Genomic DNA, 23097 nt, shown 5'->3' with positions numbered 1-23097 from the left:
AGTAAAAGACCAGACTGAAACAGCGCTGAAAAGAATGAAGAACATAGGTGTGATAAGCAAACAGGCAGTGCCAACAGAGTGGGTAAATAGCATGGTGGCTGTAACAAAACCAAACAAGGTCAGGATCTGCATCAACCCACAGGACCCGAATACAGCCATCAAAATAGAACATTATCCACTGCTCACAATAGAAGTCGTAACAGAAATGCCAAATGCCAAATTCTTCTCAGTGTTGGGTGCAAACAATGGATTTTGGCAAATCCAAGTTGGTGAAGACAGCTCTCACCTTTGCACATTTAATACACCATTTTGCGGATATAGGTTCAACAGACTGCCATTTGGTGTATCATCTGCACCTGAAGTGTTCAAGAGGTGTATTGCCAGACACTTTAGAAGGAGAGGATGTAGTCAACGTGATAGATGACATTCTCATTTGGGGAGAGAACAGAGAGCAGCATGACCGTCGTTTGAGACAATTGGCGGATCATCTCAGAAGCATTAATCTGAAACTGAACAAAAGCAAATTTAGGATAAGGATGGCGGAATCAGATATTTTGGACATATGCTCAGTGAGAAAGAACTAAAGGCTGATCCTGAAAAACATCAGGGCTATACAAGATATGCCAGTACCAGAGGCCAAAGCCGCCCTCCAGAGATTCACAGGGTTGCTACAGTACCTCTCTAAATGCATCCCCAACCTCTCAGACCTGAGTGCTGCTTTGAAGAAGTTGGAAGGAAATGTGGACTGGCAGTGGGGTTTAGAACAACAACAGAGTTTCTCTTGTCAGCCAAGCATCAGTACTTAAGTACTATGATGTAAGCAAGCCAGTTACCTTGTCTGCTGATGCAAGCTCTGAGGGTCTGGGAGCAGTGCTTCTTCAAAATGGACAGCCGGTAGCATATGGCTCCAGGGCATTAACTGACTGTCAAAAACATTATGCCCAAATCGAAAAAAGAGTTGCTGTCAACAGTGTTCGGCTGTGACAAGTTCATCATCAATATTTGTATGGATGATATGTCAATTTAGAAAGTGATCATAAGCCACTTGAAGTGATATTTAAAAAGTTGCACCTCAGTGCCCCAGCCAAGCTGCAAAGAATGCTTATGAGACCAAAAAATTACAGTCTAGAGGTCAAGTACAAGCCAGGCAAGGAGATGCATATAGCTGATTTCCTAAGCAGAGGATTTCTGAAAGAGCACCATGAGGAACTCCGTAATGAAGAAACTGAGGCCAACCTTGTCACTCACCAATTCCCGGTATCAGAGCAAAAGCTGCAGGAGTCCAAAGAGGCAATGAAGGAGGATGTTGAGATAAGACTAACCACACATGCGATTCAGAGAGGTTGGCCAGATAAACAAAGACAACATGCAGATAAAATCAAATAGCACTGGACATTTAGAGAAGAATTATGATGTAAACCTAACATCCCTGGTTCTCAAGACCAGGCATCTATGTGGCTCTACTCTATTCTACTCTTCTTGTTTTTAGATATTTAGATAAACCTTAGTATACACTAGTAGAGTTCTACCTTAAAATTGGAATGTATTATAGAAGACATACTTAACAGAAATTTCATGTGAAGGTGGGCTCATATTCACAAACTCAAGGATGGTAGTACTACACACATTGAGAAGTGAAATGCTTAGGAAAGTCCACTGGCCACACTTGGGTATAGTTAATTGTAAGGAGCAAGCCTGTGATGTACAATACTGACTGGGCTTGGCCACGCAAATAGAAGTAGTCGTGGCTCAGTGTCCTGTATGTAACACACACACAAGAACAGTAATCCTAAAGAGCTGGCCTGGACAACCCATGTAGACATGGGTTGTCCAGGCCAGCTCCTTCTCCACTTAGCTAATTGTCCGTCTCTCCCAAAAAAAATGCAAAAATAGGAACCATGTTGAAAAATGCCAGAGTTACCCTTTAACATCTGTAAACAGGTTAAAGTTTTAATTTTTTAATTTATTTATTTATTTTCCTGATCATCTCAATCTGCTGCTTATGCAATAAGTCTGTTTATTTGTTTTTGTTTTTTCAGCTCTGCCTGGTGCATTCCAGGGAGCGCTTCATGGAATCCTGACAATGAATCAACTGGACGAAGCAGTCAGGACCACCATGCGCTGTGGGGGATGCACCGCCAGCCGAGCGTCCTTTATTGGAGCCTGTATTGGGGCACAGGTATTCTAGAACATGGCTGAAAGTGGATCCTAAACACTGTTGACTGCACAAAAGAATTACTGTACCTTTGTGGTATCATGCAAATGGCATGGTGTAACAGCAAAATTGTTATTGAAAGTGGATACCATATTTCACCTCAGATGCTAGATGTTGCCATAGCCATAAAATTGAACATGAAGTCAAAAACAACACTCATAAATTGTTTACAGCTGTTCACAGACACATGAAATGAAAGATCCCATCCATGCAGGTGTAGCAGGGTAAGGTATTAGAAGACGCGCTGTAAAATTGGGTTGGATGATCTAAGTCTGTTCTAAATTGGTTTAGGTCTCATGTAGATGAGGAAGAAGTCCTATATCAGCCCTAGGACTCACTGGCATCAACGCTTATCCCTGGATTTTTTCAATAAGTATATGGATGACTCCACAGTGGTAAACTGTATCACTGGAGGAGATGAGTCTGCTTATCGGGATGAAGTGGAACAGCTAATGGTGTAGTGTAAAATAAAATAACCTGCTCCTGAACACATCCAAAACCAAGGAGCTAATCGTAGACTTCAGGAGAAACAAAAGACGTTCAGCCCATTATCATCAGGGGACCTGTGTGGAAAGGGTCAGGGACTTCCATTTCCTGGCAGTTCACATAGATGGGAAACTGACCTGGAACAGGAACACCACACACTTGGTAAAGAAGGCATAGCAAAGATTCTACTTTCTGGGAATCCTCAGGAAAAATAACACAAACTAGAGACTGCTCATGTCTTTTTACTGTTCTACCACGGAGAGCATCTTAACATACTGCCTTTGTACGTGGTTTGCCAGCTACACGGGGGCAAACGGGGAAGAGCTCCAGAGGGTTACCAAAATAGCAGAGAAGTTCACTGGGTGCCCTCTACCCAGTGGTGGGCACACTTCCAATAATCCGATAACAGATAATTATCGAAGATAATGTTTTCATTGTCGGATTATCTTTTTAGATAACTTTAAAAACCATTATCGGATCAATTATCTTCCGATTAATTTTTGTCCGATAACTTTTAAACCGATAAACAAAGTAAACAAAGCTGAACAGCGACAAGCATTTTTAAAATTTAAAATCAGTTCAGCACCCACCTGTTAAAAGTTTTGTAATAGACACACAGTTATAACCTCTGCAAACAGAAGAGTGTTTATGGGTACGATGATGTAATCTCAGTACGTCACGACAGGAGAAATGCATTTCAGACACTCTGTTCAGGCTCCATGGACAACAGCATTAAACTCTAGTGCCTAAAACTCTCTTGAATATATTCTCTGCGTTTCTAGACGTTGGTTTTGTATTTGCGTTTGTTAAATTCCACGCATTTTAAATGTAGCAGACAGAGATTATCTGGAATTTTGTTTTCAAGACCTCTACTGCCATCTACTGGCCAGTAGTGTTCATGGCAGTATTCACCCTGAGTACTAAGCGTCTGGGAACCAATAGATGGCAGTGTTCTATTTATTTTGACCCCGGTTATATCAGATGATTGTCAAATCAACTTTTTGGCTTTGCAAATGGCTTTTTTTTTTTTTTTTTTTTTTAACAAATGAAGTTTAAAAACAAAACAACAGCAAAATAATAATAATAATATTACAAGCCAGCTCTGCAGTGTTTGCACAGGCACAGTGCAAGCGTTTAGATGCTTGTAGCTTTTCAGCAGCAGGAAACCCTCACGACGGCCAACCACAATAATATCAAACAGGTTTGATTCTCATTCGACCATACGATCTGCGATCAGGAGGCGGTCGTCAGATGTTGACCGCAGCTTGATACTTCACGTACACTACACGATGCAGGACGCACGATTAACCTGAAACTTGGTCCAAAAAATTCCTGCATGAAAAATCATCTCGCACAGTGTAAAGCACGTTTTACAACATCATAAAACGTGCGCACATTCTCTCCACATGCAAAACATTTTGCGATGACACTTGCAGGGCTCCGTAAAAATGCCTGTTTTTACAAATAAAAAAATGGAATATTTTACAAAAGCACATTTATCTTTAAACACCAACACACAACAGACATCACATTAACGTGTTGGTTTACATAATGAATGACTGAACCAATCAGTGTTTAGCAGAGGCACTTTTACCCAGAATCCTTTGCGATCTGTCTGTTTGTTACAAAACCTCAGAATTAGTGCATTATTCAACATTAAACGATATATGTTATATTTTAACTTTGTACAAATGACAGAATTGACATTAATGTTATTCTATCGGTATTAATGTTATTTATAAATCAAAACCATAACTCAGCATGACTTTATTTTTCAAGACCTCCGCCAGACCGGAGCATTGTAATTGATAGAGAGCTGGCTGCTCTTGGGGTGCCTCTGTGCTGGGAGCGCTGTAGTAAACAAGAGCTTCTAGCAGGGGCAGAATGTTGAAAGAAAAAAGTGTGGTCTCATTGTTTGGGTCTGTTGTTACTTTTAATATTGCTAGAAGCTATTAAATTTGTTTTACTAGTAGTTGTAAACGTGCCAGAGATAATATTGGAAGTTATCAGTTATCTGTAACTTCCGATACATTTTTGGGTGGTTTGTTTTATCTTTATCGAAGATAACTTTTCAGTTATCTGATTATCTGTTATCGAAGTTAATTTTTTGGTTATCTGTGCCCACCACTGCCTCTACCTACACTGGAGGACCTTTATGGTTCTTACTGTCTCAAGAGAGCCAACACCATCCTAAAGGTCTCATCCCACGCTGGCCACTCTCTGATTGAGCTACTGCCATCAGGCAGATGGTACAAGGCCATTAAAGCAAGTACAGATAGACTGAAAAACATTTTCTACCCATTTGCGGTAAAAACTATAAATGCCACTGGAACCAAATTGCCATGTCACATGCCACACTTGAAATGACTGCATTTGTTTATGTGCAATATCCACTGTTTTGTACACACTTTTCTCTTGATATATATATGTGTGTGTGTGTGTGTGTGTGTGTGCGAAATTATTTTTTTGTTACTATGTACTTAGATATTGTTTTTCTTTGTTTTAAATTTGCAATTTGAACACACTCTTTCCAATCTGTTAAACTTTGTTTATTTTTGTTCTTCCTCAGACCTTTTCAGTCTGTGTGTGGGTTACCCAGGTTTATATTTGCACTAAAAGGCTTGCGCCTTACCTTTCACTGTACTTGTTACAATGACAGTAAAGTGTCTGTATCTGCATCTGAGATGGAGGAGAGTCTATGACTCCCCCCGGATGGTACACCAGCCAAGGCGAGTAACCATTTACAGTGTATCTGGAAAGCATTCACAGCTTTTCACCTTTTCTACAATTTATGTTACAGCCTTATTCCAAAATGGGTGAAATTCATTTTCGCCCCAACTTCAACACACAATACCTCAATGACAATGTGAAAAAAGTTTTTTTGAGATTTTTGCAAATATATTGAAAATAATAATAAAAAAAAAGATTAAGAAATCACATGTACGTAAGTATTCACAGCCTTTGCCATGAAGCTCAAAATTGAGCTCAGATGCATCCTGTTTCTACTGATCATCCTTGAGATGTTGCTACAGTTTAATTGGAGTCCACATGGGGTAAATTCAGTTGATTGGACATGATTTGGAAAGGCACACACCTGTCTACATATAAAGTCACACAGTTGACAGTGCATGACAGAGAACAAACCAAGCATGAAGTCAAAGGAATTGTCTGTAGACCTCTGAGACAGGATTGTGTCAAGGCACAAATCTGGGCACTGCAGACAAGAGTATTTGTAGGGGAGACAAGTACCATTGTCCCTGGAAAATTTTTTAATTTATAACTCTCTGAGACTCTGTTGCTTGCGTTTTGAGGGCCAGATTTTGTGAAGTTTATATATATATATATATATATATATATATATATATATATATATATATATATATATATATATATATATATATATATATATATATACATATATATACGAGGTCTATTAGAAAAGTATCCGACCTTATTATTTTTTCAAAAACCATATGGATTTGAATCACGTGTGATTACATCAGACATGCTTGAACCCTCGTGGGCATGCGAGAGTTTTTTCACGCCTGTCGGTTACGTCATTCGCCTGTGGGCAGTCTTTGAGTGAGGAGTCGTCCACCTGCTCGTCGATTTTTTTTTTCATTGTTTAGGAATGGCTCAGAGACTGTTGCTTTGTTTGATAAAAAATTTTTCAAAACTGTAAGGCACAACTGAGTGGACACCATTCAATAAATTCAGCTGGTTTTCGGTAAAAATTTTAACGGCTGATGAGAGATTTTGGTCTGGTAGTGTCGCTTTAAGGACGGTCCACGGCGCCTGACGGCGATCTGCGCTTCGAGGCGGCAGCGTCTCGCCGTTTCAAGTTGAAAACTTCCACATTTCAGGCTCTGTTGACGCAGTAAGTCAGAGAACAGAGAACTTTCAGAAGAAGTCGGCATGAGGAGTTTATTCGGACATTCCATTGTTAACGGTCATTTGTAATGAAAGAACGTGCGGGCAGAGTCGCATGTCGGGCTGGACCCGACCGCGGGGGGTCGCGGCAGGAAAAACACCTCCGTTGGAAATCTTAACGGGCAAGTTGGAACATGCCCAAGCTGTTAAACAATTTCTCAGTTACTCACTTGTTGAAAGCCATTAAAAGCCGCCTGAATTCTACAAATGGTTTTCAACACGGAGGTGTTTTTCCTGTCGCGGCGCACACAGATTTTGCGCGTACGTCTTTCATTAAAAAAATGTCCTTAAACAGTGGAATGTCCGCATAAATTCCTCATGCCGGCCTCTTCTGAATCTTCTCTGTTCTCTCACGATGTCCTGGGTGAATTAAGCCTTAAATTAGGATGTTTTAAGCTCGAAACAGGCCGACGACAGCGCCTGGAAGCGCTGCAGGACGTCCCGCTCCGTGGGAAGTCCTTACACCGACAGAAACACCCCATAATCTCTCATCAGCCGTTAAACTTTTCACAGAAAACCATCTTAATTTCTCGAATAGTGTCCACTCGGATATTCCTCACAGGTCCAGAAAAAATTTTGATAAAGCAACGCGCGCCGTCTCGAGCAGCGTGTGAAACAAAGGAATTTAGCCGAGAGGGTGGGACCACATCTCACTCAAGGCCTGCCCACAGGGAAATGACGTCACCGACACGCGTGAAAAAACTCACGCATGCGCACGAGGGTTCAAGCATGATTGGTGTAATCGCATGTCATTCAAATCCATATAGTTAAAAAAAAAAAATAAAAGGGTCGGTTTATTATCTAAGAGACCTCGTGTGTATATATATATATATATATATATATATATATATATATATATATATATATATAATGTGTGTGTTACAGCCTTACTTTAAAGTCAAAAGAAACAAGGCATCAGGCCAGCATCAGGCCAAAACATGGAAGTAGGCCAAAATACAAGACAAGAGGATAATTTCACACAGGCAATTTTTTTTTTTTTTTTTTTTTAGAAAAATCCTCAGCCCAGAATGTCTGACCATCTTGCAAGGAGGATTTGAACCTGGATGTATTGTTTTGATTGTGGTAACTTCCATCAGTTTGCATGTCATTGCAGTTTTTGCTACCTGAACGTTTCAGCTGTAATATTGATGTTTTTCCAGACTGGTGTCCAGGGAATCTCGCAATCTTGGAAGAAGAGGACATTTCGATACCCGCTACTGCTGCAGCTAGCACAAAATGTCGTCCAAAAATATAAGTTTTAGATTATCATTTCAATAATTTGTCTCAAACACTTGTTTTATGACCTTACAACTTTACTAGTGTGGATACTTATTTTCAAGCCTATTTTTAGTGACTTTCTTAACAGATGACCTTCGATGTAGCAGTCTATGACAGTTTCATTGTAAAGTCTTGCACAGCATGAAACATGAATCTTTTTGCTCTGTCAAAGGTAAATTATGTAAGAAAGACAAATGTATTAAAGTGAAAGGCATAACACGTCTCTCTCTTTATTAGCTGCAATGTACAATGTAACAAATAAAGAACCTTAATAATGTTTCTATATGTCTGAGTGGAGTGGCGCAGTGGCTTAGTGGTTAGCACTGTTACCTCACACCAAGAAGGTCCTGGGGTCACTTTGCACCTGGTCTTTTCTGTGTGGAGTTTACATCTTCTACCTGTGTTCACGTTGCTGTCTTCTAGGTGCTCCAGCTTCGTCCCACTTCCGTGCCAGTTAGGTGAACTGGAAAATTTTAATTGACCACACGTGTGCTTGAATGTGTTTGTCTGTGTATATGTAGCCCTGTGATGGACTGGTGTCCTGACCAGGACTTACCCCACCTCTTGCCTTGTGACTGCAGCTACCTCCCCCTGCCCCTGTGACCCTTGAAAAGAGTAAGCGGGTATAGAAAATGCATGAATGAACCAAAGATCACAATCAGGATCAAATATCAGAAATGATCCAATGACTGGAAAATTGCTGAATGTGGATCTTAAACACTGATGATGTCACAAAACAATTGCTTTGCTTTTGTGTCATTGTGTGAACCATGTAGGGGAATAACAACATAGTTATTCTAAGTGAATACTGCAGTTAGCCTGGTAGAAGCTGACATACGCATCAGGATCAAAGATAGCAAATAAGATCAAAGATACAGCATGTTCAGCATGTCGTCTACAGTATGTCAGATATGATGTAATGTGTGAAGCAGCTGTACATAATAATAATAATAATGTGAATGACTGTCTGTGTGTACTTTGTATGTCACACTGAGGCCACACAGAGACATCAGGAGAGAAACACTGTCCAGCTTAGCAGAACTGAGCCAATACAGGGACAGAACAGAACCAGTGGATGATGCCAAATGAGGCACACAGCTGTGAAAGTGCCGGAAACAGGAAGACAAAAAGGGGGAAATCCATGGTGCCTGTTACTTGTTTAGCTTTGAGACACTGAATAAACTTTGGCGTGTCCTATTTAAAATGGGAATCGGTTCACCATCGGCAGTTGAGGTCTGAGAATGTTTGAGAAGAGATCAAAGGAAGAACACTCTCACAATGAAAAAGATAAAAGCAAAATCTCAACAGGGATGTTCGCCTGGGACTTTGGCAGAGTTGTGTTCTCTCTGAGTCCCGCTCTAGGCTTTATTTTTTCCTTCAGAGACTGTTTAGCATTCCTAATCTCTGAAAAAGTGCTGTGCCGTGATGAGAAAGGGATTTTGCTGAGGTGGAGTTTCAGCTGGGTTTCAGTTTTCTCTTTCCCTGGAGTACATTCTATTATTGTGAAATGAAAATGCAGATACACTCAGATTTACTATTGGAATGTCCAGAGTGCAGCCTATTCCTCTCAATGGAGCTGTTCCCTCTTCCTGAAAGTGCTGACTTGTATATATTCATGTGTTTTAAGCATTGACCTCAATGATACTCAAAGTTACCCAAGCCTGACCCAAAGCCAAAACTTTGAAATCTCAGTCACATTGTGTCAGCTTCTGTTCTAGTGCCTCAGTTGTTTCCAGAAATTTATGCGAATAGTGTTATTTTAACTCTATATCATTAAGTAAATGGGTATTACACGTCATTTTAGTTTTTAGTAGTGCAAGAAGTCCCATGAATCATATGATGTCTTTGTGTGGTGTGCAATAAAGATTTGGTTTAGTTGCAGGCTCAAATACTCAAATGCAACATGGGGAAAAATGTTTAGTCAGAGAAACCTCAGAGCTTTGGATCAGCTAACTGCAAAGGTTCTGCAAGACGGAGCATTTGTAGCCTACGGAGAGGAACTCATTTGATTTCTGTCTCCCTGCCTGACTTCCTCCTACACAGCAGGTAGCGGGTGCTGTCTGGCATAATTACCTCCAGACCTGAACAGTGCTTTTGTTTCACAAATCTGACAATGTTCACTTCATTGGGACATGTTCTAAGAGTGTAGAGAATTTCAAATTGTATAGTGTTAAAACACAGTCCCCTACTAAATTATTTTGCCAACATGCGTTTTTGCTGTACACTGAAAATGTTTGAGATTAAAAGATGGATATGAGCTGAAGGTTAATAAAGGAACTTTTTTTTTTTTTTGTATTTCTAGAAGTGTAAAGAGGTCAGTTTGGGTTTGGGTGCATGCACTGGTTTCACGTTTCCCCATCCACCACACTACTGAAATATTTGGGCAAACGCCAACCAAGAACTCGGGTCCTCAACACTGCAAATCCTGCAATCCTGACCTGCATGCTTGATCATGTCCAGAGAAACGTGCCACATGGCCAAAATAAAGTAGCTGACAAGCCCCGAGATGCAAGTGATACTCATCTGAGCCTCCCAAATTAAGCATTCATTTCACAGTCATTCCATTGGTAAGCAAGAATAAACAACTTTATTAATCCCGAAGGAAATTGTTTTGCAGAGTGCCTAAACAGTAAACATTGCTTTTTAAAAAAATCTTTTTTTTTCTTTTTTTTTTTTTTTTGCAGTGAGAACAATGAGTACATGTTTATGCAAAATGACTGAAGACACTGGCACAAGATGTTGACAGTATTGCACATAGCTGAGTAAATGAAAAACTCAAATAGTTATGTATTCACCCTGCAGAACGGGGAGGAGTTATACAGTCTGCCACAGGTAGGAAGGACCTGTGGTGCACCTCGGTGGCCTCTGTCATTGGCTGAAGGTGCTCTGACAGGACATCAGTGTGACAGGCAGGGAGTGGCAGGTGTTGTCACGGATGGTGAGCAGTTTTCTCAACCTCCTCTCCGACACCTCAATCACCAACTCCAGTTCCGCCCCCAATACAGAGCCAGCTCTGCTGGTGAGCTTGTTGAGTTTGTTCATGTCAGCTGCCTTCAACCTGCTGCGCCAGCACACTACAGCGTAGAAGATGACACTGGAGACCACTGAGTAATAGAACATCAACATTTCTACAGACATTGAAAGATCTGAGCCTCCTGAGGAAGTGCAGTCCTTCCTGACCTTTCTTATACACAGCATCTGTGTTTACAGTCCAGTCCAGTTTGTTGTCTATGTGGACACCCAGGTACTTGTAGTAGTAGTCTACAATGTCCACATCAGTTCCATTAATGGTAACTGGGTTTGGACGGGTTGTAGCAGAACCAGGAAGAATATAATATGTGTTTTAGGATATTTGAAATTATCACTTGTGGATAATTTTACCTCAAAAGGCACCACCTATCACTGCCTGATATTATAACAAGGTTATAATATCACTGATTTTAGGGTCAGTCGATAGGAAATATTAAAATCAGTCTCAAAACTTCAGGAGTAAGCTCTGCAGGTCAGATCCGACAACCTCTGTCAAACCATACAAAAATCACAGACAACTTCACACGTTTAAGCTATTAACTCATCCATCCATCCATCCATTTTCTTCCGCTTTATCGAGTCGGGTCGCGGGGGCAGCAGCTCAAGCAAAGCCGCCCAGACCTCCCGATCCACACACACCTCCCCCAGCTCCTCCGGGGGAACCCCAAGGCGTTCCCAAGCCAGCCGAGAGATGTAGTCCTTCCAGCGTGTCCTGGGTCTTCCCCGGGGCCTCCTCCCAATGGGACATGCCTGGAACACCTCTCCAGCGAGGCGTCCAGGGGGCATCCGGAAAAGATGCTCGAGCCACCTCAACTGACTCCTTTCGACGTGGAGGAGCAGCGGCTCGACTCCGAGCTCCTCCCGAGTGACCGAGCTCTCTAAGGGAGCGCCCAGCCACCCTGCGGAGGAAACTCATCTCGGCCGCTTGTACCCGCAATCTCGTTCTTTCGGTCATGAGCCAAATCTCATGACCATAGGTGAGGATCGGAATGTAGATCAATCGGTAAATCGAGAGCTTTGCCCCCCTACTCAGCTCTCTCTTCACCACGACGGTCCGATACAGCGACCGCATCACTGCAGACGCTGCACCGATCCGTCTATCGATCTCACGCTCCATCCGTCCCTCACTCGTGAACAAGACCCCGAGATACTTAAACTCTTCCACTTGAGGCAAAGACACTCCACCGACCTGAAGAGGGCAAAACACCTTTTTCTGGTCGAGAACCATGGCCTCGGATTTGGAGGTGCTGATTTTCATCCCGGACACCTCACACTCGGCTGCAAACCGCCCCAGTGCACGCTGAAGGTCCTGATTTGACGAAGCCAACAGAACCACATCGTCCGCAAACAGCAGAGATGAGATTCTGTGGTTCCCAAACCAGACCCCCTCTACACCCTGGCTGCGCCTAGAAATTCTGTCCATAAAAATAATGAACAGAACCGGTGACAAAGGGCAGCTCTGGCGGAGGCCAACGTGCACTGAAAACAGGTTTGACTTACTACCAGCAATGCGAACCAAGCGTCTGCTGCGATCATACAGGGACCAGATAGCCCTTAGCAAAGGACTACGGACCCCGTACTCCCGGAGCACTCCCCACAGGGTGCCCCGAGGGACACGGTCGATCGCCTTCTCTAGATCCACAAAACACATGTGGACTGGTTGGGCGAACTCCCATGAACCCTCGAGCACCCGATGGAGTGTGTAGAGCTGGTCCAGTGTGCCGCGACCAGGACGAAAACCACACTGCTCCTCCTGAATCCGAGGTTCGACCATCGGTCCAATTCTCCTCTCCAGTACTCTGGAATAGACCTTACCGGGGAGGCTGAGGAGTGTGATCCCCCTATAGTTGGAACACACCCTGCGGTCCCCCTTCTTAAACAGAGGGACCACCACCCCGGTCTGCCAATCCAGAGGCACTGTCCCCGATCGCCACGCGATGTTGCAGAGGCGTGTCAGCCAAGACAGTCCCACAACATCCAGAGACTTAAGGTACTCAGGACGGATTTCATCCACCCCAGGAGCCTTGCCACCGAGGAGCTTTCTAACCACCTCGGTGACTTCTGCCTGGGTAATGGATGAGTCTGCGTCTGGGTCCCCAGTCTCTGCTTCCTCTTCGGTAAGACGTGACGATGGGATTGAGGAGATCCTTGAAGTACTCCTTCCACCGCCCAACAACATCCCCAGTCAGGGTCAACAGCTCCCCACCCGCACTGTAAACAGTGCCGGTGGAGAGCTGCTTCCGCCTCCCGAGGCGTCGGACGGTTTGCCAGAATCTCTTCGAGGCCGACCGATAGTCCTCCTCCATAGCCTCCTCGAACTCCTCCCAGACCCGAATTTTTGCCTCTGCGACCACACGGGCTGCGGCACGCTTGGCCTGCCGGTACCTGTCAGCTGCCTCTGGGGTCCCACCTACCAACAAAGATAAGTAGGACTCCTTTTTCAGCTTGACAGAATCCCTTACTTCCGGTGTCCACCACCGGGTTCGGGGATTGCCACCGCGACAGGCACCAGAGACCTTGCGACCACAGCTACGAGCGGCCACATCAACAATGGAGGTGGAGAACATGGTCCACTCGGACTCCATGTTTCCAACCTCCCCCGGGATCTGGGAGAAGCTCTCCCGGAGGTGGGAGTTGAAGACCTCCCTGACAGAGGGTTCCGCCAGTCGATCCCAGCACACCCTCACGATACGTTTGGGCCTGCCAGGTCTGACCGGCTTCCTCCCCTCCCAGCAGATCCAACTCACCACCAGGTGGTGATCGGTCAACAGCTCTGCCCCTCTCTTTACTCGAGTGTCCGAGACACGTGGCCGAAGGTCAGATGATATGACTACAAAGTCGATCATCGACCTCCGGCTCAGGGTGTGCTGGTGCCACGTGCACTTATGGACACCCTTGTGCTCGAACATGGTGTTGGACGTGATGGACAAACTGTGACTAGCACAGAAGTCCAACAACTGAACACCACTCGGGTTCAGATTAGGGAGGCCGTGCTTCCCGATCACCCCCCTCCAGGTCTCACTGTCGCCGCCCACATGGGCGTTGAAATCCCCCAGGAGAACAATGGAGTCCCCAGTCGGAGTGCTATCTAGTACCCCTCCCAGGGACTCCAGGAAGGTCGGGTACTCTGCGCTGCCGCTCGGCCCGTAGGCCAAGACAACGGTGAGAGACCTGTCCCCGACCCAAAGGCGTAGGGACGCAACCCTCTCGTTCACCGAAGTGAACTCCAACACATGGCAACTGAGCTGGGGAGCAATAAGCAATGCACCCCCAGCTCTCCGCCTCTCCCCATGGGCAATGCCAGAAAAATGAAGCATCCAGCCCCTCTCCAGGAGTTGGGTACCAGAGCCCATGCTGTGCGTGGAGGTGAGCCCGACTATCTCTAGTCGGTATCTCTCAACCTCCCACACAAGCCCAGGCTCCTTGCCCCCCAGCGAGGTGACATTCCACGTCCCAACAGCCAGGGGCTGTGAGCATGGACTGGGCCGCCGGGCCACCCGCCCTCGACCGCTACCCAATCCTCTCTGCACCCGACCCCCATGGCCCCCTCTGCAGGTGGTGAACCCACAGGAGGGTGGGCCCATGTTGGTCCTTCGGGCTGAGCCCGGCCGGGCCCCATGGGCTAAGGCCCGACCACCAGGCACTCGCGCGCGAGCCCCAACCCCAGGCCTGGCTCCAGGGTGGGACCCCGGCTCTGCCATACCGGGCGACGTCTCGGTCCTTGATCTTTCACTGGTCATGGAGGTTCTGAGCTGCCCTTAGTCTGACCCGTCACCTAGGACCTGTTTGCCTTGGGAGACCCTACAGGGAGCAAAAAGCCCCCGACAACATAGCTCCTAGGATCATCCGGGTACACAAACTCCCCCACCACGATAAGGTGGCAGCTAGAGGGGAGCTAGAGGGCTATGTCCTCTTATTTAACTCGGGCAGAAGTTAAATAAGAGGACATATCACAGTACGCAATTTAATGATGATGAAATTCAATGAGCATTGATTATATAATTTTCAGATAATTTGGTTTCCTAGTGGGAGTTTAGAATTTAAATTTGACCTAGTCAGAAGGGAATTTACTTTGGTATTTATTAATGTGACTGAAGATTAATGATGTTGGATAGAGTTAAATAAAGCCACTCTGTTTATCTGACATCGTAGCCCGGTCTTACTTTGGAGGCGCTCTGCAGATCGGTCTCCGTTGGTTAGGTGCTGGAATCTCCGTCCGTCACACAGCTGCTTCAGGGTCCTTGACAAAGAGACTGCCGGTCAAACCGCCTGGTTTTGTTGGTTACCGGGGACGCTCTCAGTTGTTATGCTGCGACTTATGACGGTGGTTCAAATCGCTGTTGATGTCTCAGCTGAACCGGGTGGTTTTATCTCTGCAGCGCTCCGTAGTCTGGGCCATCAGATTAAGGGTTTGAGTGTCTTTATTCTCTATCAGAAAAATAAAAAGTTTGTCTTTCGTCATCGTCTTTTGGAAGCTGGGTCAAATCAAAACTCAATACAAAAATAGCTGACTTTATGAGAAAAATGTTCACGAGAGTAATTTGGAGTTTAAGAAGAAAAAGGTTTTAATTTGAAAAATCAAAAAAGGAAGTTAAATGCACCTGCGTGTTTAACTTTACAAAAGTGGAGCAAAAGTTATCTGTCGAAAAAAAAGTAATTTCTTGTTGGCGCGCACAAACAAGAAGTAAGTTTTAAGCAGCACGTGGTTTCAAACAAAGAGTCATAAAATCTATAGGAAGGAAAGGCAGCGTCTCAAGACCCAGGAAAAAAAAGAGGCGAAGAGGAAAAGAGAAAAAAAAAGCCAGTTCCTGGGGCGCAGGCTTTTTAAAAGGGTTAAAATCTCCACTCGCAAGAATTCTGGGTACTCTAGTTTTTCCTGAGTTTCTTTGTCTGGTTTTATATATATAAATCAGCGTCTGCTCCTAAATTCCTGCTTTGAAACCAAACAAGTCCTGTATGATAACTCTTGTAAATGTTTTCCATGGAAATGCACACACAACACAATTATATATGAAAAAGCAAACTAGATAAACTTTCCACAATGAGCAGAGCATAAAATAATATATCTAATCACTTTCATGCGTGAGGTTAAATGGTCACATTGTTTTCTTTTCTTTTTCCTGTTACAACAATACAGTGCATTTAAAAAAAAAATGTGGTTACACTTTAAATCTGCACGAGTTGGTCCCATGCCCTTCCCCAATTCGTCCAACAGGGGTCACTCTTGGTCCATGGACTGGATTTTGGATTTCCTTACAAAATGTGAACGAGGTCAATACTAGGTCGATTTTAATCAGAAAAACTGGACTGTAATCAACAAGTTGATGGCAATTCTTCAGTGAGCTGTTTTTTTTTTTTTTCTTGAATCTGGTTGTAAGACACATTTTAGGGCTTTTGGGGCAGATATGTCTTTCTGGGGTCTGTTTCTTTTTATGAGAGAGGAACGAGGACATCTGGTTTGGGATCTTGATAAGGTAATTCGCAGCTCTGTCAGGAATGCACTTTAGGGAGTCTTAAATCCTGGAAAGGGTGGGGGTTTATGACACCGAGCCATCCTGTGCCGGCTCGGAGGGTCTCCCTTTGACACCTGGAGATATACCAGGCCTTGCTGTGTTGAGTTTCTCCTTTTTAAAAACATTTCATGACTTTTGCTTGATGCAAACTTAGGATGTTGAATGATGGGCACAGCTTTCCGTTACAGGGTCTTTCGTCTTCTGAAGTCCACCACCAGCTCCTTCATCTTAGATATGTTGAGCTGCAGGTGGTTGAGTCTATACCACTCTAAAACCTGTCCACCATACTCCTTTACTCAGCCTCCTTGTCACTGCTGATGCAGCCCAAAATAGCAGAGTCATCCAAAAACTTATGCAAGTGGCAGGACTGTGAGCAGAATCTGAAGTCTCAGGTGTAGAGTGTGAACAGAAAGTGAGACGGGGATCTTCTGAAAACACCTAGTACCAAATACATCTAGCTTTCACCTTAAGTCACTGGTAAATATTCAAGTCTTGCAACCATACAGTAAGACAGGAAGCACTAGGAGCAAATGTTTAACAAGTTCAGTCCTTTCACCGCATACAGATACACTTCTGAAGGCTGAGTCCAGGAAGTCATTGAAAAACTGGATTTTAGTCTTGATCCAGGGCAATCACAGACCCAGACCATACAACTCACTCAGCTTCTCAAGTGCAATGGTTTAAGCATGACTTGAAATCCCAATCTAGAGAACATCACAAAGTGGTAAAATTCATAGTCTTTATTTGACAAAGTTGGACAAGTGAGGTCCCAGAAGAGGCCATCCGTGAAACAACAGGGAGTTAGAAAACAGGTAATCTATGAAAACAGGCACATCGTCCAAAGACAGTTGATAATCTCACCAAGCCAACATGTCCAAAGACAGTAGCCTACACTCAAGAAACACCGGGAGACCACGTGAGTAAGCAACAGGTGATCAAACACTGAAGAAAGATGCAAAAGACTGACACAGGAGCTTGACATTCTGGTACTTGTGTGAGGGGCTGTGAACAGCTAAATAGTGCTTGAGACAGGAAACAAAGAAAATGAGCATGCATGTGAAAAAGAAGCCTGAGTGTTTGTGAACAGGAAGAAAGCTATGGAAAGAAACACAGACCAATTAAGTGCAAATAAAAGTACCACCAGAAATGAGAAGAACATGACAGTGACATCCAGCGCTGCTAATCCATTGATTCTACAAAGATCCCAGGATTGTCTGCAAAGTCAAGGTTTGTAAACCTTTTCTTGCAAACAGAAGCACCTAAACCATTTTCCACAAGACTACCCAACATCCAATCCATGGAAGCACAGTGAGTGAACAGTGTAGGAGCCAGAACACCTCCCCAATGAAGGCCAATGAAGCCCTTCCTCTGATGGCATCTTAAAAAGTTACATTTTTGTGAGGTTCCAGATTAAATCTTCTCTGTAATATCACATAATTATCCATCCATCTTCCACCGCTTAGTTCAATTAAGGGTCGCGGGGGGCTGGAGCCTATCCCAGCAGCCATAGGGCGCGAGGCGGGGTACACCCAGGACAGGACGCCAGTCTGTCGCAGGGCCACAAACAGACAAACAAACACAGACACATCCACACATACACCTAAGGACAATTTTAAAGATTCCAATCCACCTAACCTGAATGTCTTTGGGTGTGGGAGGAAACCGGAGCACCCGGAGGAAACCCACACAAGCACAGGGAGAACATACAAACTCCACACAGAAAGGCCACGGGAATTGAACCCATGACCTTCTCGCTGTGAGGCAACAGTGCTAACCACTAAGCCACCGTGCTGCCCATCACATAATTATATTATTATAATTATTTATGTTTTAAAACTGACTCCACTTAAATAATCCATCTCTTGCTGTCTGTTTTCCCTCCTTGTCAGATGTCCTTTGTCCTTTTTGCTGTAGTAAACGGCAAAATTTGGAATTTTTTTTAACTTTTGATGGCAAGTGCCTTCGCAGTGTGCACCCACTGTAGTCACAGTCAGAAGTGTCGGAATTTTTCAGTCGTCTTCATTGAAAATTATGGAACATCCGGTATACTGTCTGCTGCTTACAGCCGATGTGAATGCAGTCAGGCAGGCTGACCTGTGTGGCTGAATCATTTATCAGAGAATCATTTGCACATGCAACATCTAGATGTTTTCTGTTATTGTTTTATCAACAGTCAGTGTCCTTTACGTTTATATAATTTTGCATTGTTTTAAATTATTGGAAGATATTTATAATATTATATAGAGCAACTGTTCAACTGACGAAAATGGAACATTTGGCTGCACATTATGTCATGAATTAGTGTGATTAGGCTTATTGCTCTATATCAAACCAACCTGTAAAAACATGTATCCCCCCCAAACCCCCCCCCCCCCCCCCCCCACTTCCCCGACCCATTATCTTTGCAGTTCTCAGTTCAAACACTGGATCATAAAACCCTTTTCTCAGGGCCTGCTCATTGGCCCAAGGCCAGTGAGCAGGCGGTGGTGCAGGTGGTGACATGATCTGGTGCTGAGGAAGCTGTCAGAATCGAGAAAGGAGGCTAACAGTAGACCTCCTACTCCAGCAAGACTTCCCATCCCGTTTGCAAGGGTGGGAGAGAACATTAACCCCTCCCACCAGAGAGAATCAAGATTCCTCTCAGCCGGACGTGAGTGGACCATGAGGATCGACGTGGACATGGACAAACAACTGCCCACTGTGATGCGCGTGTCTGTTTGCTGTTATTAAGTGGACATAAATAAAAACACATTTCACTGTGGTGACGTGCTGCAGCGAGCGAGCGCACGCATGGAGCGCACATGGACAGGCTGCTCCCAGGTTGAAACTGACCGTCAGATCAGAACACGCAGCAGGCGATCTCACTGTCGCGTGAGCTCTGCACAACATGACGTGGTGTCCTGTGGCATGTTGTCCACAAGACACGCATGCACGGCCAGTTGGAGATGCACTGGTAGTTGTGGACATGAATGAGACGAGCGAACTGCTTCTCATTCATGTCATTTCATGACTGTATTTCTGTGACCATGGGTCATTTACAAAGAAACAAATGGATCATATTTGTATTGGTCACTTGATAAATGCGGTGTTTTTATATGGTGTGTGATTTTAATTTTTTTTCATAATACTTCCATGTCCTTCCTGATATGAGGCATATTCCCACAGCTTTCAAAGAACAGCTCCGTAGCTCAGTGGTAAAGTCTCTGACTGGCAACCAGAGCTTTTGGACGGTGCAGGTTTGAAAGACACCAGCACGTACATGAACTCTCACGTCGAGTTTGTGCAAGCCTGCCCGTCGGCACGATGTTTCGTGTGTTAATTTCAAAGTGTTTCGTGCTGTTTCTCCATTTTCGTCCACATGCTGTACAAACGTCACACTATGTATGAAGGGGCCATTTGAGTCTGGTCTGCTTGAGGTTTCTTCCTCAATATCATCAGAGGGAGTTTTTCCTTACCACTGTGTGCTTGCTCTAGGGGTTGGTAAGGTTAGACCTTGCTTGTGTGAAGCACCTTGAGGCGGCTTTGCTGTGATTTGGCGTCATATAAATTAAATAAAATGAACTCAAGTAGTAGATGAGTTGAAATAATTGAGGCTGTCCCCGGACCCTTTGCTTGATTGGAAGCATCATAGGACTGCCTTTATAAAAAATAATAAAAAAAAAATCTCACAATGGGGATTCAATCACATATCTGACATCAGTCTTCTCTATGGGACTATGATTGCACCAATAATTGTGCACAAAGACATTGTGTGGTCTAAGGGTCCTGGGCCAAATATTGACAACATACAAAAGTTATAGAACTGGGTATGATCCTTCTTTGTTGTAGATGGACTCGGATTTTAGAGATTCACAGTAGGCTTCACTGGAAGACTTGACTGATTTGAAGACTTGACTGATGTCAGTGCAAAACTTCACAAATAAATTCTTGTATGAAAGGATCTATTGGGATCTGTTCCCTCTGACTTAGAGGAAGGTTTACAGGAACCAAAATGTTTCATAACTACAGCACAAAACACACAGATTCAGGACTGTGCCTAGGATTCAGAGTAGTGTAGCAAAAAAACTTCTCCATTATAATGGTGACATTTGGTTTAATCATCACTGGTACACCAATTCAGAATTGCAAGACTTTTAAAAAGTACAAATTGCTTTGCACACAGTATTTTGCATCTTAATGCATAATTACTTGACTTCAAATGAAACATGACAGTCAAACAATATTACTTGCATTGACTTTATCCCTCCTTTTAGTATATTTTATGTTGCCTTATTTTGTCCCCAGTAAGGTATATCTTATATATTATATTCCAATTCTAAGGTGGAACTATGCTAGTAAATATGGCGTCCACTGCTGTGGATCTGTCAGCTGTACCTGGCCTGAGAGACTTTTCAAGCAGAAGTGCTGAGTTTGCGCTTTGAGGAATGCGTTTAATTTCTGGCGATTGGGAATCCTCCTATTCTATGACGTAGCTGAAATCCCCCCCACCAAAAAAACCCCCTTGTTTTTAACAATATTCATGTGATGAGTAGAAGTTAAAAAATTCTGTGATTGAAATTTTGCGTCGAAAACATCAAAGAAATTTGCCTTGAAGGTGAGTAAGATCGGTTTTCAGATCATACAGAACATTTAATTCATATAATTATCTACCTTTCTGCAAAATTTGGTGGTGAGCGAAGCCTTCACATGCATATTTTTATGATCTTCCAAAACCAATGTTAAGTCGACAAGACGGAAGATGGTTCATAGCGATGTTCATGTAATGTGGTATGCTTGGAGACCAGTGACTGGATATTTGTGAGGACCCCATTGAAAATATGAGGCATTGGGAACTGTGCACACAGTTGGGATATCTCAAATAAATAAATAAATATTATTATTACTACTGCTACAACAACTAGATTGACTGAAACAATTGTAAATGTAGACCAATAAGCCAACATAAAATATACTAAAAACAGAGGGATAAAATCAATGCAAGTAATAAGACTGTCATGTTTCAGTTAAATTCAAGTAATTATACATGAAGAGGTAAAATACTGTGTGCAAAGCAATTTGTAAAAAAGTCTTGCAATTCTGAATCAGTGTACACAGATGATTAAACCAAACTCATAAAAAGCTTGAGCCGTAGGACAGCACACGTCATTTGACTGCAATTTATAATCGTTTGTGGTGACTTCTTTGTTGACTTCGAATTTCACCATCACCTACTTCCACTTGGTCGAACTTTGAAATATGCACGCGCAGAACCTTGTTTTAGCGGTCTGAACCGCTCGAGGCGTGAGTTATCTTGTTCCCATTCTATCTTTGACTGAATTTACCAGCTGGGTGGAACACTGACACACAAAAACTTTTCAACATCTTCCGCAGGGATGGCAGTTTGACTCAACAGAGTTAACAGTTGTATAGGGACCTTTGTTTTGCAGAGTGTACCATGGATTTTAACGTTAAGCGATTAGCAGCTGACGCTGGCACTTTTCTGAGCCGTGCAGTACAAGTAGGTTTTCCGTTCGTTTTTATCTCCCTGTAAAGGTTTATGGTAGCGTTAAACCAGGCTAGGCTAACTAGGCTAGGCTGTGTTAGCCTGCTTGTTCTGTGTAATCTGTAACAGAGTGGTGTAGCACAAAATTAATGAAAATACATTGTGGTGGGTTTAAAATATGCGGAGATAATTCCAGCCTTCGATTATGGACATCATTTTGCATTTGTTGCAACTACAAAAACTCAGCAAAATAGGCCTGAGAGCTAATGTTAGTTAGCTTTAATTGAAGCACATCCACTGTAAACGGTTTGGGACTGCTGTACGAGTATATTTTTTCCCCACAAAGGGGGTTTGCATGATGTGACATAACTCAGTGGTTTGCATGTGGCTAATTGACAATCGCATGACTTCTTTGCAGTTTACTGAAGAGAAACTTGGCCAGGCTGAAAAGACAGAGTTGGATGCCCATTTGGAGAATCTTTTGGTCAGAGCTGAGAACACCAAGCAATGGACAGAACGAATTATGAAGCAGACAGAAGTCTTACTACAGCCAAACCCAAGTATGAACACTGTCTCCACACTTTTTATAAAACAAGAAACGCAATTTTGACACAAGAGCCCAAGAGCAGTAAACATAGGTGTGAATAAAGTCATCAAACTGCATCTACCCAGTAAAAATTACCTTCAGAAACCAACAGGAGGGTGGAGGTTGTGTGATCAAACACTACCTCAAGTGCAGACATTGGAACTCATGAAGTGGTTTATGAAGTGGTTTAACATTTTCTGTCAAAATGGTCTCTGCGCCTGTGAAGAGTTGATTGGATTGTATTGGCGATGTGAATAGTCTTAAACATTTTCCTTTTGTTTTTTACTTTTATTAATTGATAAAAGCAAAAAATGTTTTAAATTAATGCAATATTTTTAAGATTCTTTTGCACTGTCATTTTACAACATCCCGAAAACATTGCTGCTGTCTGCTTTCAATGTTGGTTGTTGATGTGTTGTAACTTCACAAGGGTATGCACTCTCTTTTTGTGCCTCTTATTTATAGGGTGTAATGATGCATTAGTACCATGAGGTGATGGTCTTAAGGTTCGAGGGGCGGGCCAGTGACAAGATAATCCTAAATGCGATTCCCTGGTTGACTAGAAAAACACTGATTC

General features: G+C 43.4%; 2 protein-coding genes across 3 annotated transcripts in view; both read left to right on the top strand.

Annotated features, from left to right (window-relative positions):
- The window catches only part of selenoj (selenoprotein J), a 30711-nt gene extending 22526 nt beyond the window's left edge, over nt 1-8185 (top strand). For both annotated transcript variants that reach the window (XM_034171486.1, XM_034171480.1), the window contains exons 9-10: nt 2040-2179; nt 7792-8185. In XM_034171486.1, coding sequence (XP_034027377.1) covers nt 2040-2179; nt 7792-7893 — 242 coding nt within the window. In that variant the 3' untranslated portion in view covers nt 7894-8185. The remainder of the gene's footprint in view (nt 1-2039; nt 2180-7791) is intronic.
- Nucleotides 8186-21761: 13576 nt separating this feature from the next.
- Nucleotides 21762-23097, top strand: part of sh3glb1a (SH3-domain GRB2-like endophilin B1a) — a 41665-nt gene continuing 40329 nt past the window's right edge. Inside the window, exons 1-2 of the mRNA XM_034171474.1 lie at nt 21762-21949; nt 22353-22494. Coding sequence (XP_034027365.1) covers nt 21887-21949; nt 22353-22494 — 205 coding nt within the window. The 5' untranslated portion in view covers nt 21762-21886. The remainder of the gene's footprint in view (nt 21950-22352; nt 22495-23097) is intronic.

The sequence above is a fragment of the Thalassophryne amazonica genome, chromosome 1 (genome assembly GCF_902500255.1).
Source record: "Thalassophryne amazonica chromosome 1, fThaAma1.1, whole genome shotgun sequence".
Classification (NCBI taxonomy): domain Eukaryota; kingdom Metazoa; phylum Chordata; class Actinopteri; order Batrachoidiformes; family Batrachoididae; genus Thalassophryne; species Thalassophryne amazonica.
The sequence above is the reverse complement of the archived record's forward strand: the minus strand, read 5'-3'. Positions and strand labels throughout refer to the sequence as shown.